The 13,188-nt window shown below is 55.9% G+C and overlaps 1 protein-coding gene across 1 annotated transcript in view; it reads left to right on the top strand.

Moving 5' to 3' along the window:
- Nucleotides 1-11,220: 11,220 nt before the first annotated feature.
- The window catches only part of GREB1 (growth regulating estrogen receptor binding 1), a 53,085-nt gene continuing 51,117 nt past the window's right edge, over nt 11,221-13,188 (top strand). Inside the window, exon 1 of the mRNA XM_036335311.1 lies at nt 11,221-11,377. Coding sequence (XP_036191204.1) covers nt 11,221-11,377 — 157 coding nt within the window. The remainder of the gene's footprint in view (nt 11,378-13,188) is intronic.

Here is a 13,188-nt window from a genome sequence, read left to right as displayed (position 1 = left end):
TAACCACTGAGCAACACCAGCCAGGGCTCACGTTTGCAAATTTTAAGTTCGAAAGTCACGTGGCAATGGGGGAGTGGAGGGGATGTCAATGTAGGCAGATAACACAAGACACAGCCGAGGGAGAAAGTGTGTGAGCAGCTACTCTTTTTCCTTTTGGTCCTCAAAAAACAAAAAAAAAACAAAAAAAGAAAAGGAAAAGGTAAATGGAAAAATACATATGAAGTGGTAGCTACTGTGCTAACTGCTCTAGTACCTTCTCTTATTTCATTGTCAAACCCCTTGCTGTCTCTGTTTATGGAGGAGGAGGCCTGACCCAGGGTCCCACAGCCGACAGGTGGTGCGGGGCCGGGATGGTGCCCCAGGCGCCAGCTCCGTGGCGCCCCTAGGCCTCGGCCGCTTTCTAGCAAAGAAAAGCCAGGGAGGAAGATTTCATTGTTTACCAACTGGCCCTGTCCCAGGAAGAGTCCGGCTCAGCCAGTGCGGCGAGAGGCTAGGCAGGAGATGGAAACGGGGCCACTAGAAATGCCATTCTTGGGGCGATTGAGGCGCACCGTCGGGCCTCTCGGCTTCCTCTGCGGCGGCATTTGTCACAGGTTCTCACTCGGCTCCTTCTTTGCCGTTTCCCTCCGGATGAGGACAGCTTGTGTCGTTTAAAGTTAGCAAATTATAGGCAAGATAAAAGAAGCATGAGCAAAATCTTGAATTCTTTTACTTAGAGGCAGTCACCGTAGACAGTGTTTCAATCTCCTTTAGACAATATATTTATTTATGTACGGGCTGGACGCTTAGTAGTGATAATTGTTACTATTATTATGAGCTATGTAGTAAATACTATGTATGTGCCATTCACTGGTGCAAGCACCCCATGTATAGTAATCCATGGAATTCACGCAACAACCCTCAGAAACAGATGCTTGGACCCCTTTTTACAGACTGGGGAAACTGAGGCACATCAAGATTAAATAAGTTGCCGAAGGTCAGACATCCAATAAGCCAGAATTCGAACCCAAGCCTGGGTTCAGAGCCCATTCTCCTAAAAACTCTGCTGCTTTCTCCCCCCCTCTCTTTATATATACATCTATGGACGTTATTATAAAGCATCATGTATCACATCACATATATGTATATTTGCGTGTTTTTAGCTCTATAGTTCTATAGTAATTTACAGTCTTTTCCCAACTGAATGTTATGTCCTAAGTCTGTGTCATTTAAAAGCTGTTTGTGGCTCGGCCGGCCATGGCTCAGTGGTTGAGGGTCAACCAATGAACCAGGAGGTCACGGTTCGATTCCGGTCAGGGCACGTGCCCGGGTTGTGGGCTTGATCCCCAGTGTGGGGCGTGCAGGCGGCAGCCGGTCAGTGATTCTCACTCGTCACTGATGTTTCTGCCTCGCTCTCTCCTCGCCCTTCCTCTCTGAAATCAGTGATAAGAAAAACAAACTTGTTTGTTCACAGCCTTCCTGCCTGCGGATCCTGGAGACTGCACTCAGCATCCCTTCCGTGGTGGCCGGTGGAGTGTCCAGCTTCCTGCCGCCACAGGCAGGGCTCTGAGTGGCAGAGGCGGGCACTCCAAGCAGGTCACGTTCTCTTCCACTCCGGGTCCTCCTCACACCTGATCTGTCTCCACAGGGGAGTGAAGCCAGGGCAGGGCGCCCAGGGCTTGCTTAGTCGCCCCCGGCCTCTCAAGTGGGACCACCAGGGGGCGCTGCCCTGCCCTTGCTGGGAATGAATGTGTGGTGCTGGGTGTGGTCCCCTCTGGCTCTCCCATTCAGCCCAGGAAGGAATAATTAGGTCTGTGATGGGGGGCCCTCCCTTCCACTCTTTAGTGCCCGTGCTTTTGGGGGCCGTCTAGAAACAGCTGACCAGGGGGCATCGGCAAGAATAATCCAGTCTTTTAAAAAAGTACTTTTATTGATTTCAGAGAGGAAGGGAGAGGGAGAGATAGAAACATCCATGATGAGAGAGAATCACTGACTGGCTGCCTCCTGCACGCCCCCTCCTGGGGATCGAGCCCGCAACCCTGGCCTGTGGCCTGCCTGGGAATTGAACCATGACCTCCTGGTTCATAGGTCGATGCTCAACCACTGAGCCACGCTGGCCGGGCAAGAATAATCCAGTCTTCGCCCCAGCTGGTTTGCCTCAGTGGATAGAGCGTCAGCCTGCAGACTGTAGGGTCCCAGGTTCGATTCCGGTCAAGGGCACATGCCCGGGTTGTGGGCTCGATCCCCAGTGTGGGGCATGCAGAAGGCAGCTGATCCATGATTCTCTCTCATCATTGATGTTTCTCTCTCTCTCTCCCTCTCCCTTCCTCTCTGGAAAAAAAAAAGAATAACCCAGTCGTTGACTTTTGTCACAAAGGGCAGATGACATGGAAACCTCTGGGTCCCAGCCAAGTCATCTTTGCAGGCAAAGGAAAGACCCAGGCGAGAAGGTGCCAATCAGAGTTAAAGGTCTCCAGCTCCAGGGGGCTCCTATTTTCTTTCCTTTTCCAACTGGGATTTGAGCAGGTCCTGGATTTATAAGCGCCCACGGCAACAGGAATGAGTAGGAAGCTCTGGACCACGCTGTGCCTGCCTGATTCCCATCCTAGAAATGACTTAGTGACAGGAGTGCAGGAACGAGCATCTGCGGCTCTCAGGGGCGTTTCCCTGGGCATTCACGGAGGAGGATCCCTTAAGGGGGCACGCCGCCCCCCGCACCCGCTCAGCCGCGCCTGGGGTCCTCCGGGGGCAGCAGACCAGGCTGCCCGTGCCCTGTGGCAAAGCCCTGCTCTCCTGGCCCTTTGTTCTCCGCACAGAAGCGCACAGTCCCTCTCCGAGTACGGAGCTCTCCCGCTTGCAAAGACTCGCTGTAATTGCTGGCGGTTAGACTGACGGATCGCTCTGTACCTGCGTGGGGAGCGCTCTGACCCAGCAGAGCGCTTCGGTGCTAACAGGACGGAAACTGGCATTTGCTGTCTGACCCGCGGGAGCTGAGGTGGACGCAGCTCGAAGTGGAAGGTCCGCCGCTGACCTTTTTTTTCTTTCTTTCCTGGTTGTCGTAGCCTCGGGAGCAGACAGCGGCTTCGAAGCCTTTCGCCAGGCGGCTTGGCTGCCCCTGCCTCCCTGGGCACGGGCTGGGCAGCCGGGGGCCAGGCCAGCCGAGCACTCGGCGCCTTTCTCGGGGGCATGAGGCTCCCGCGTGATGGAAGGCAACCTCTGCCCACGCTCCCACGCCGCCTGCTCGTGGCCGGCAGGGGCATGGCTGCCTGAAATGACCAGGTACCGTGCACCGGACTGGGCAGCGGGGCCCCGTGCTGGGGGGGAGAGGTCGGTGTTGGCTTTTGCTTCATTATAAGGACGGCGCTGGCCTGCGTTCAGCGGAATAACCGCAAAGCCTCCGCTTTTAGGAAGGTGCGGGGCAGCAAGCCGAGGGATCGCGTAGTGAGTTGGTTTCCTTGCTTCTCGGGGTGGCAGTGTGTCCGAGGGGGGTGGGAAGGGTACGTTTTGCACACGGCGAACGCAGCAGCCGTGGCACCGTCATACGCGATGTGCGGAGAAGGACCGCCCGCGGGGGGCCTGCCGTTGGTTCCGGAGGGAAGTGTCTCAGGAGGTTCTCCTCCCCATGTCTTCCCTGGCTGCCCCCTGGCCTTGCCCCTTCGCTCACTGTCTCACCGCTGTGAGGCGGCCTGGGGAGAGGTGGCCAAGACCGGCTTCGTAGTTCTGTCCAGAGACCTGAGGGCCCTCGGAGCAAGTGCAGCTCACGTTCTGGGAGCAGCTGTCTGGGGGTGACCACAGCAGGGCCGGCTCCGTTGGAGAGACAAGCGGGTTAGACAGAAGTCCAGCCCTCGGCCTGGCCCTCCCTCCCTCCCTCCCTCCTTTTCTCCTGTGAGTTTATGAGTTCCTGGGGGAACCTGGGAGGAATCTACATGAGAAAGCCGCTTCCTGCCCAGGGACCATCACAGGGTTTATAGGCGACCCTCCTGCCGCTGAATGCGTTTATGGCCACATCATATATTCAGGCCGACCGCCCCGCAGGACCAGAGGGCCCACCTGCGCCTTCAGCGGGCGTGGCTTTTGTTTTCCAAAACTCTGGACTCCTCAGAAATACGTCTCCATACTTTGGTGCTGGCTGGAGGGTCCTTGGGTTGCGCTGTAGGGACGTTGAGGAGGAAGGAACGGGGTCAGTGGCGGCTCCGATCGGAGGGAGTTTGGGGTGTTCTGGGTGGGCTGTGTCGCCGTGGCCGGAAGGTCAGGTACCTGTCTGTGAGGACAGGGTTGTTTGGACGCGATTCAGGAGGCAGAGGGCTAACGGGAGGGGAGGGTTTTCTCTCTCATGGACTTGAACTCCAGCCTCTGATTCCGGAGTTCCCCCCTCACCCCCTTTCTTCTCTGCATGGTCATTTCTCCAGGCGAGGGTGAGAGGACAGAGGATAAGACAAGTGGGGACCCGACCGAGCGGGCAAGGCGAGGCATCGCACCCAGGAGGGCTCAGCCAGGGCGGTGGCTGGAGGGGCCTGACGCTGTGCCCTGAGCTCCTCGGCCCCGCTGTGTCGTACCTTCATCCTGGGCTGCTGTGGTGACAGGCAGCCTGGGGTCCCCTTTGGTCGCATGCCATGCAGGGTTCTCCGACAGGCCCTCCTTCGGAAGTTAGGTGACCTGCCCGGTACCATCGCTGCAGGCCTGTCCAGTCCTCCTGGCTCCACGGGCGAGTCTGAACTGGCCCCTGTCACTGTGCTGTCCCCGCTCCCCCACATCCACCTGTGCTCCGGCCTTGCAGGGCCCTGTGATCCCGTCACACAACGGGTATCACTCTGGGGCAAACCGGGGTGCTCCGTCCCCCTTCTGCCCCGAAGACCCTTTCTTCTTCCCAGCTGCAAAGGCATGCTTCCAGGTTCACCTCCTCCCGGAGGCTCTCCGAGATTGCCCCCACTCCTGTCTCTCCTGGCAGCTGCCTCACTTTACCTGGCGCTGCCTCGTTCACCTGCCTTCCTACCTGCCTGCGAGTTGCTTCAGCGCAGGGACCCTGTCTGTCTCACTTTCGCCCTTAGCTCCAAGCAGGAACGAAATCTCTGCCATGTGTCCAAACTGGATTCCTTAACTTAGTTTAAGGCGGAACCAGGAACCTGGAGGAGGGAGTTCTCTGTTTTTGACAGAGAGGCATGGTACAGGCCAGAAGTGGTCAGGGCAGACCCGCTGTGTGAACTTGGCCCTGAGACCCCGAAGGCCCAGCTGCGCCTTCTCTTCCAGCCTGGGGTGGCCCAGGGGTGGTCAGTGGGAGGTCATTGGTGGGGTCATTGGCCGTCCCTGCCAGATCCACTATCCATGAGAAACCGTCCTGGGCTCCGTGGGGAATGGAGACCCGAGTGGGCTTGGTGGTGCATCCAGCTCTTCACCCCCCTGCCAGGAGGTGGGAGACACAGACACAGTCTGGAGCCTTAGGGTGGACAACGCAGAGCCCAGTGAGGTGCCAGCATGGTGCTGGGGTTCGGGGCGAAGAGGGGGCCATGAATTTTCCTTAAGGTCAGGCAGGAGAGGGACAGGCACCCGTGGGCCATGGCGGAGCAGGTGTCCGTGGGGAAAGAGCACAGGGCATGTCTTGTACCCCGATGCTCGTAGGAAGTGCTCCCCCCCAAGACCTGTTTGGACCGGAAACCGTGGGTGAGTTGAGGGGGTCCCGGGACAGGGTGGCATCAGCTAAGACGCTTTCTGGCGCACTCCTTAAGGCAGCTGGGCATTTAGTTATGTCCCCTGGAGTGCAATGGTTGGAATTCAGTCACGACCTCTGGCTCACCTGTAGAAGCTGGAATGGTGAGCAGGTAGTCCCACGTTTAGAGAGGAGGCTAGGGTTGATGAACGTCTCTGCGGGCCAGCTGCCCTCCATGTGCTCCACCCTTTACCCCTCACTGCAGCTCTGGAAGGCGGTCCTTATTAGTCTGGTTTTACAGATGAGGAAATGGAAGCACAGAGAGGTTAGGTAACTTGCCTAAGGCCACACAGCTTGAGAGAAGGGTAGCCCTGAATTAAACCCCTGTTGGCCTTATTCACAGTCCTGCTGTGTAGCACCTGGCAGGGGCACTGTGGAGGAAATGGGGTGTTGGTGACTGTCCGGGAAGTGACTGAGATCCCCGTGGGCACTGGGGCAGGGGGAGGTGACTGCTTTATTTTTATGAGCAAAATACGGTGGGGTCCACAGAGAGGGGCGTTATCTCAGGAAGTGAGTTGCAGCCCATTTCGGGAACTCAGTAGCTGCTGGTGACAGACCCCGGCTGTGGTTTAGACAGAGGTGCCTCACCGCCTGGCCGATAAAAGGACAGGAAGAGAGTCGCGGGCTCAGAGCTGAGCTGGACACATCACCGCTGTGAGTGTCTGCGAGCCTTTCAAGACAAGTGGGATTTCGGCCTCTCGGGCAGCCCTTTTGATATTCTCGTCTTAAGAAAAGAAAGACAGAAAAAGGGCGGGGGGCTCACTTGAAGGAGCGGGGGGAGCGAGGCTGTCTCAGTGAAAGGGCTGGAGTCGGAGGCTCCGCTTTAATCTCGGGGAAGGGGGAGGGCCGCGGGCCGGTGGGGGCGACACTGTCCAGGCCCAGCCCGGCCCGGCCCCTGCTTGTCTCTGTGCCGGCTCCCGCCCCTCCTCCGGCCCCTCCTCGGGCAGACGCTCTTCAGGCCACATTCTGAGAATGCTCTTGGCTTTCTTTGTTGTCTGGAAATGTCCTTTTAAATGGCTCTTCGTTTATTTACCGAGGCTTCATTTTCTCATCCCCGCAGCCCCCCTTTTTGGTAAAGCTCCGTTCAGAAAGAGCCGAAGGCGGCCCCTTTTCTAAGCAGACGTTTTAGCTTGGCCAGACGAGCGAACGTCACGCAGACAACCACCACCTTAACGCATGCTCCCTTCCCGAAGCCAGCGGTCCCCCTGCCTCAGGGTCATCGCCGGACGTTCTAAAGCTGCACCCCAATGTGCGACCTCAGGCAGGCCCCCGGGCCCCTCGGCTCCCCAACGTGTGAAATGAGAACCATGGCCGTTGTGTGTTAGCCGTATTAGCGCTGTGATGAAAACAAAATAAAATGACAAACAACCGCCATCCAGGAGAGGCGGCAGCACAGCACGCAGTGGCCTAGCGGATGGGGCTGTTATCTTGACGGCACTAACATGCTCCGGCTCTGGCTGCCACAGGACGTAGTAAAGATGGGAGACAAGTGCTTTTCAGCCCCAGGCCGGGCTCTTCCCCGCCATCACCCCGGGGAGTGGGCGCGTAGTGAGGACCAAGCAGTTACCGGGTTTCTTAGTTTTTCGTTTAAGCTCAGGTCTTCTCTATCTATATTTAATTTTTATTTATTTTAAAAAATATATTAATTTCAGAGAGGAAGGGAGAGGGAGAGAGAGAGAGACAGAAACATCAATGATGAGATGCCCCCAACTGGGGATGGAGCCCCCAACAGTGCCTCGTCCAGGAGAAGGGAATGGTGATACTGACTTATAACCCTTCGCGGAGGGCGTCTGGGCGTTCATATCTGCTTGTGTAAGCTTCCTAACACCACTTTTCACGGGAGAGAGAGAGCCTTCGGGGATGGGCTTTCGGTTGCAGACCAGGCACTAGCTGTGTGTCATTAGGTGGGCCCACAGCCTCTCTGAGCTTTAGTTTCTTCATCCATAAAATAGGGGTAACAGCGGGGGTAGAAATTGTGCAGACAGGACTGTTGCCAGGGTTACATGAGGGAAGGTGTGGGATACTCCCCAGGGGCCTGCCTTTATTCTCAGTCTGAGCTTCTCCACGACCTCCAGTCGCCACGCTCCTGAGATTCTGTCTGTCTATCGTCGCTTTTATCCTGCATTTCATTGATTTTATTTTTTTCAAATATATTTTATTGATTTTTTTTGCAGAGAGGGATAGAGAGTTAGAAACATCGATGAGAGAGAAACATCAATCAGCTGCTTCCTGCACACCTCCTACTGAGGATGTGCCCTCAACTGAGGTCCATGCCCTTGACCAGAATCAAACCTGGGACCTTTCAGTCCACAGGCTGATGCTCTATCTACTGAGCCGAACCGGTTAGGGCTGCATTTCATTGATTTTAAACTGAAACCTGTAGTTTTTAATAAATGTAAATATGCACTTCTAAAAAGACATTCTATTCTATTCTATTCTATTCTATTCTATTCTATTCTATTCTATTCTATTCTATTCTATTCTATCCTATTTCATTCTATTCTGTGCTATTCTATGATTTAAGATGAAAAGCAACAGCCCCTCTGCTGGCTGTGAGGTGCTGGGCAGCTGGCCTCTCTCGGGAGCACCTCCTTTCTGTTGGGGCTCATTCCTGGAGTGATACCCCACAGCGCGGTCCCCCAGGCTGCGCGCGCGGGGGCTGACTGGGGGCCGAGCTCGGGAATTACTGCGCCGGCGGGCAGTGTCTCCTGGTTTCCATTGGCTTCAGGTGGAAGAGGAAAGGCCTCGGGTCCAATAGAGGCAGAGAATCCCAGGAGGGAGGCCAGCCCACCCCCCTCCGGGAGGGACGCAGCGCTCCGGGCGGGCACCAGCCGCCCCGTCCTGAAATTGCTCTGCCCCAGGACAGGACGGGGAATCCCCCGCGTCTTGAGTCTAAGTGTTGTGCATGGAGCGCCTGGCTCGCGAGCTCGCAACCTGCGCTGCGGCGTCTGGGTCGCTGTCAACGAACCGGAAGCTTCTCTCTTGTGGTTGCATCGGAGCTGGCCACCTGGGCTGCTGTTCAAGTCAGATGCTACTTTGAAAGTCAGCAGTCAAGTAGACAGGAAATAGACAAGGCTGTCTATTTCCCATAGGAGATTTGAATAATTTAGCTCCTTTCATCCCCTGAAGAGGGTTTCTACATCTCTTTTCCACTTTTCTATATATTTATTTATTTTTTGAAATATATTTTTTAGTGATTTCACAGAGGAAGGGAGAAGGAGAGAGAGAGAGAAGCATCAGTGATGAGAGTGAGTCATGGGCTGGCTGCCACCTCCATGCCTTCTGCTGGGGATGGAGCCCGCAACCCTGGCTTGTGCCCTGAATGGAATCGAACAGGGGCCTCTTGGTGCACGGGACGATGCTTAACTACTGAGCCACACCCACCGGGCTCTTCTCTCAGATCGGTAGTATATTTGTAAAAATCCATCGCGTGTCCTCCTGAAAGAAACCCTTGACAAATTTAAAGAATTCCTAAGACTACACTTGTGGTTTTAATCCAACACAAATTAGAGAGGAATAATACAAGGCTGACCCCCTCCTCCCCAAGTCTTGACTATTTAGAAATTAAGTATGTGCTCTGGATCATGATCAGATCAAAGAGGGAATCGGAATGGAGATCATAAAGTGTCTGAGAAGAAAGGAAAAGGAGACTGCACCGCACTAAACCTCCGTGCCGTAGCAAAACGCGTTACCCAGGGGAGATGGATAGCTGTAAACGACTTCATTATTAAAGAAGGAAGATGGAAAACAAAGACGGTGATAAAGTCATTATTTTAAGAAGTTTGCAAAAAGTACAGGCAATTCAACCAAAAGGAACTGGAGAGAGGGTAAGGGGAACCAACAGCTAGATTTCACGACATGGGATTTCCCCACCTGGGAAACGTTAGGGAGGAACGTAGGTTTCAGTGGCGGTTCTTGGCAAGGACCGACTGTTGGAGACTTAACCGTATGCATGCTCCCCGAGAAATGTGGGAGCAGATACCTGCCCCTCCACGCAGTGGAATCTGATGCAGCCATTCAAGCTGTTTGAAAGCAGTTTGTAAGAGGATTGGGTGAGATGCTTGCGTCAAGTTAAAAAAGCATCAAGCCTTGTGGTGTAGAACGATCATGGCCGCGGGAGCCACCGATTGCCCACCTCCCTCCCGCCCCCAAGTTCTGAGGGGAATTCAGTCTGGGGAGAACACATCACGATGGGAATGGCATACTGACGCTCGCTACAAGGCGGGGGGACCTCGAACACATGGCGCCGCCCGAGAGAAGCCCGTCCCAGAAGGCCGCGCACTGTGTGATCCCACTCATGTGAACTTTCCGGAGCAGGCAAATCTACAGAGGCAGGCAGTAAACTAGTAGTCGCCTAGGGCTGGAGGGCCGGGGTCGGGAGTTTGGGAGTGACAGGTAAAGGGTACGAGGCTTCTTTTCGGAGCGATGAAATGTTCTAAAATTGATGATGTGGCCCTGGCCGGTTCAGCTCAGCGGATGGAGCATCGGGTCTGCGGACCAAAGGGTTGGTCCCGGGTTCGATTCCGGTCAAGGGCATGTACCTTGGTTGCAGGCTCCTCCACAGCCTGGGCCCTGGTCTGGGCTCATGCAGCAGGAGGCAACCAATCGATGTGTGTCTCTCACATCGAGGTTTCTCTCTGCCTTTCCTTCTCTCTTCCACCCTCCCTAAAAATCAATGGAAAAATACCCTGGGGTGAGGAATGAATGAATGAATAAATAAACAAACAGATAAATAAATAGAATTGATGATGCGATGGTTGCACTGAGAACACACTATGTACCTATGACTTGTGTCCATGCAGAGGGTGAATGGCATGATATGTGAATTATATCTGAACTAAGCTGCTACCCAAAATAAAAACAACCCACAAATCACAGTGCTTATCTTGGGAAATGAAAATATCTGTGGCTTTCCTTGCTTTCCACCCTCCTTTGTGATTTCCAGATAGAATCCTGCGTCACTTGTGTAATAAACCATAAGCCAAACACCCAAAACCATTTTAAAGGAGGAACGTGAATAATTGGCCTGTTAGCGGCCAAGACAATGCTAGGAAGTCTGTGGCCGCCTCCTGGGGGGGGGGGGTAATTCATCCCGCTACCTGGGGGCCGGTGGTCACCGATGGTCACCGCTGTCACATGGAGTGGCACGGGGCTTTTCCTCTGCGAGGCCAGGAACATAAAGCCTCAGTGGTCTGGGGTCTCTCAGGGGCAGCGTCACAACTCAGGGAAAAGCTGGGGTCTGGGAACCCCGGGAGGACTGGGAGCCCATTTCCAGGCAAATCCTCTAAGAGGTGTCAGAGGCTGCCTGCCCCCAAGCTAAATTAGCCAGAGCTGTGACTTATATAACTTCCTGTAATTGCCCCTGGGCTGGCTGTGGCTGAGGCCCCAGACCCACCTGCTCCTCCTCTTTGCTGAGCAGGGGGTGGGGTGGGGGGTGGGAGTTGCCTTGTGCTTTTGGGCTCGGTGGGCCCGGTCAGTGTTTCTAACTGAATCTGCAATGCCGTTTTGAACAGAAGCCGCCAGCGTCTCCCGGGAAGATGGGGAACTCGTACGCGGGGCAGCTGAAGAGCACGCGGTTCGAGGAGGTGCTGCACAACTCCATCGAGGCCTCGCTGCGCTCCAGCAGCCTGGTGCCCCGGCCCGTCTTCTCGCAGCTCTACCTGGAGGCCGAGCAGCAGCTCTCAGCCCTGGAAGGTACGGCCGTGCCTGCGTCTGTCCCCGGGCTGTGGGCTGTGGGCTGTGCGGCCCACGGTGGCCGGCGAACCCCATGCCCTCTCCCCTCCGCTCTGTGGGGGATGTGGAGTCGGGCAGAAAGGAATTGTTGGGAGAGGAGCGAGGTGCAGACGCTCTCACTCGGCTCCCGCTGAAGGAGGTTGCAGCCTAAGGTTGCAGCGAATGGAATTGGGGCTGAGAGGAGAGGGGAAGAGGGTGCGTTCGAATTGGTGTGACTTATGAAAAGGTTTGGAGCAGGAATTTAACAGCTTTGGACCCTCAGCTACTTTCCCCGTCTTTGTCCTTGTGATTCGTGGCCATACCTTTGCAAAGCAGCGCAGGCAGTTTCTCCGGCGATAGCAGGTAGGAATGGGTCCCCTGGAAACGTAAAAACCCAGAACAAACCTTCATGGACATCACGTGTGCCAGGAATGACTACATTACCTCCTGGCCCGCGGACAGCGCGAGGGCCACTGAATTCCCCAGCCGGGTGTGGTCCTGCAAAAGGGAGCCCACAGCAGTCCATGGCACGAGACGGTTCCTGTGACGAACGCTCTTTCTGTCGTTCATGGCCTCACCTGAGCTACCTGCAGGCTGCACTGAGCGACTGAGGTGACACAGTCTGTGGTTTCAGACCACCGCCAGTTAACTGATTGGATCAGAAAGCCTGCCCTGTGCCAGGTCCCGTGTGGGGCTGGTCATGTGTGCGTGTGTGTCTGTGCACGTGGACCTGTGTGCGAATGTGTGTGTGGGGGGCGGGGGCAGGCAGGTGGAGGGCTGCATACAGGGAACAGTGGGGCACGGATCTGCTGTGTGGTCCCTGGGGCCCCCTTAGCCCGGCGGGAGGGGTTCCTGTGTCCCTCTTTATCGCGTCCTCGCTGGATCACCTTGTGGGGAGCAGCTAAGCGCCTGAGAGAAACTAGGCTGTGGTCAGAAGCACGGAGTAGGAGAAGCATGAGTTCCCTCGTATTCGCATGGGAAGTACGGCCAGTGTCTGGCCGGGGACGCATTCCTGAGATGTGGGAGACGGGACATCACGGGAGAATGTCTTACCGACCGTTTGGCTGGCGGAAAGGCTTGGGACATACGCAGGAAAGGGTCGCCCTTAGCTTCCCGCAGCCGCGGAAGGCTTGATGCTAATGATGAATTAACAAGAGCAATAATGATCAACAATGTAGTTCCTTGGAAGGGCGCCTTCACCGCCACCACTGAGGGAGCGGAACCCCAGGGTTTGGGAAGATGGCAGGATGGTTTGCTGGATGTTTTGGAGGAAGCTCACGTGGGGAGAGAGAGGAGGGTCCCCTCAGCTTCCTTTATGTCTAAGATCTCCGCCGACCCTCGCGGCCTCTAACGGGAGGCTGCCTCCCGGACGTTCTAACTGCTCGGGTGCCCCCTCTGCCCACCGGGCGCGGGGCAGGTGACACAGTCCAGGGACGGTTTCAACCCCCCCCCCCCCCCAGTGCCCCGTGTTGAGTGCTGAAGGCTCCCACCAGCTGTTGGCCCCCGGTTCTGCCCTCCTGTTGGCATGAAGCCCAGAGGGGCCTCCTGCTTTTCCCATCTGCCCGGCGGACGGGACGGACGGGGGAGACGGCTTTGGGGATTCTGTTTTCCTAGTGGGGGAGGGAGAGGGGGGCAGGGGTCCTCTTTCCGGTTTGCTGACTGTCGCCATAAACTGCGCAGCCTCTCCAGCCCCGGCTGCTGCCTCGTAAACCGCTGCAGGCCGCGTCTGGTTTTGTCTGCCTGTCTCCCGGTCAGGGCCCTTATCTCGTCGCGGCTTTTCCCAGGCGGCAGCA

Source organism: Myotis myotis, unplaced genomic scaffold (assembly GCF_014108235.1).
Source record: "Myotis myotis isolate mMyoMyo1 unplaced genomic scaffold, mMyoMyo1.p scaffold_m19_p_14, whole genome shotgun sequence".
Classification (NCBI taxonomy): Eukaryota; Metazoa; Chordata; class Mammalia; order Chiroptera; family Vespertilionidae; genus Myotis; species Myotis myotis.
The sequence above is the reverse complement of the archived record's forward strand: the minus strand, read 5'-3'. Positions and strand labels throughout refer to the sequence as shown.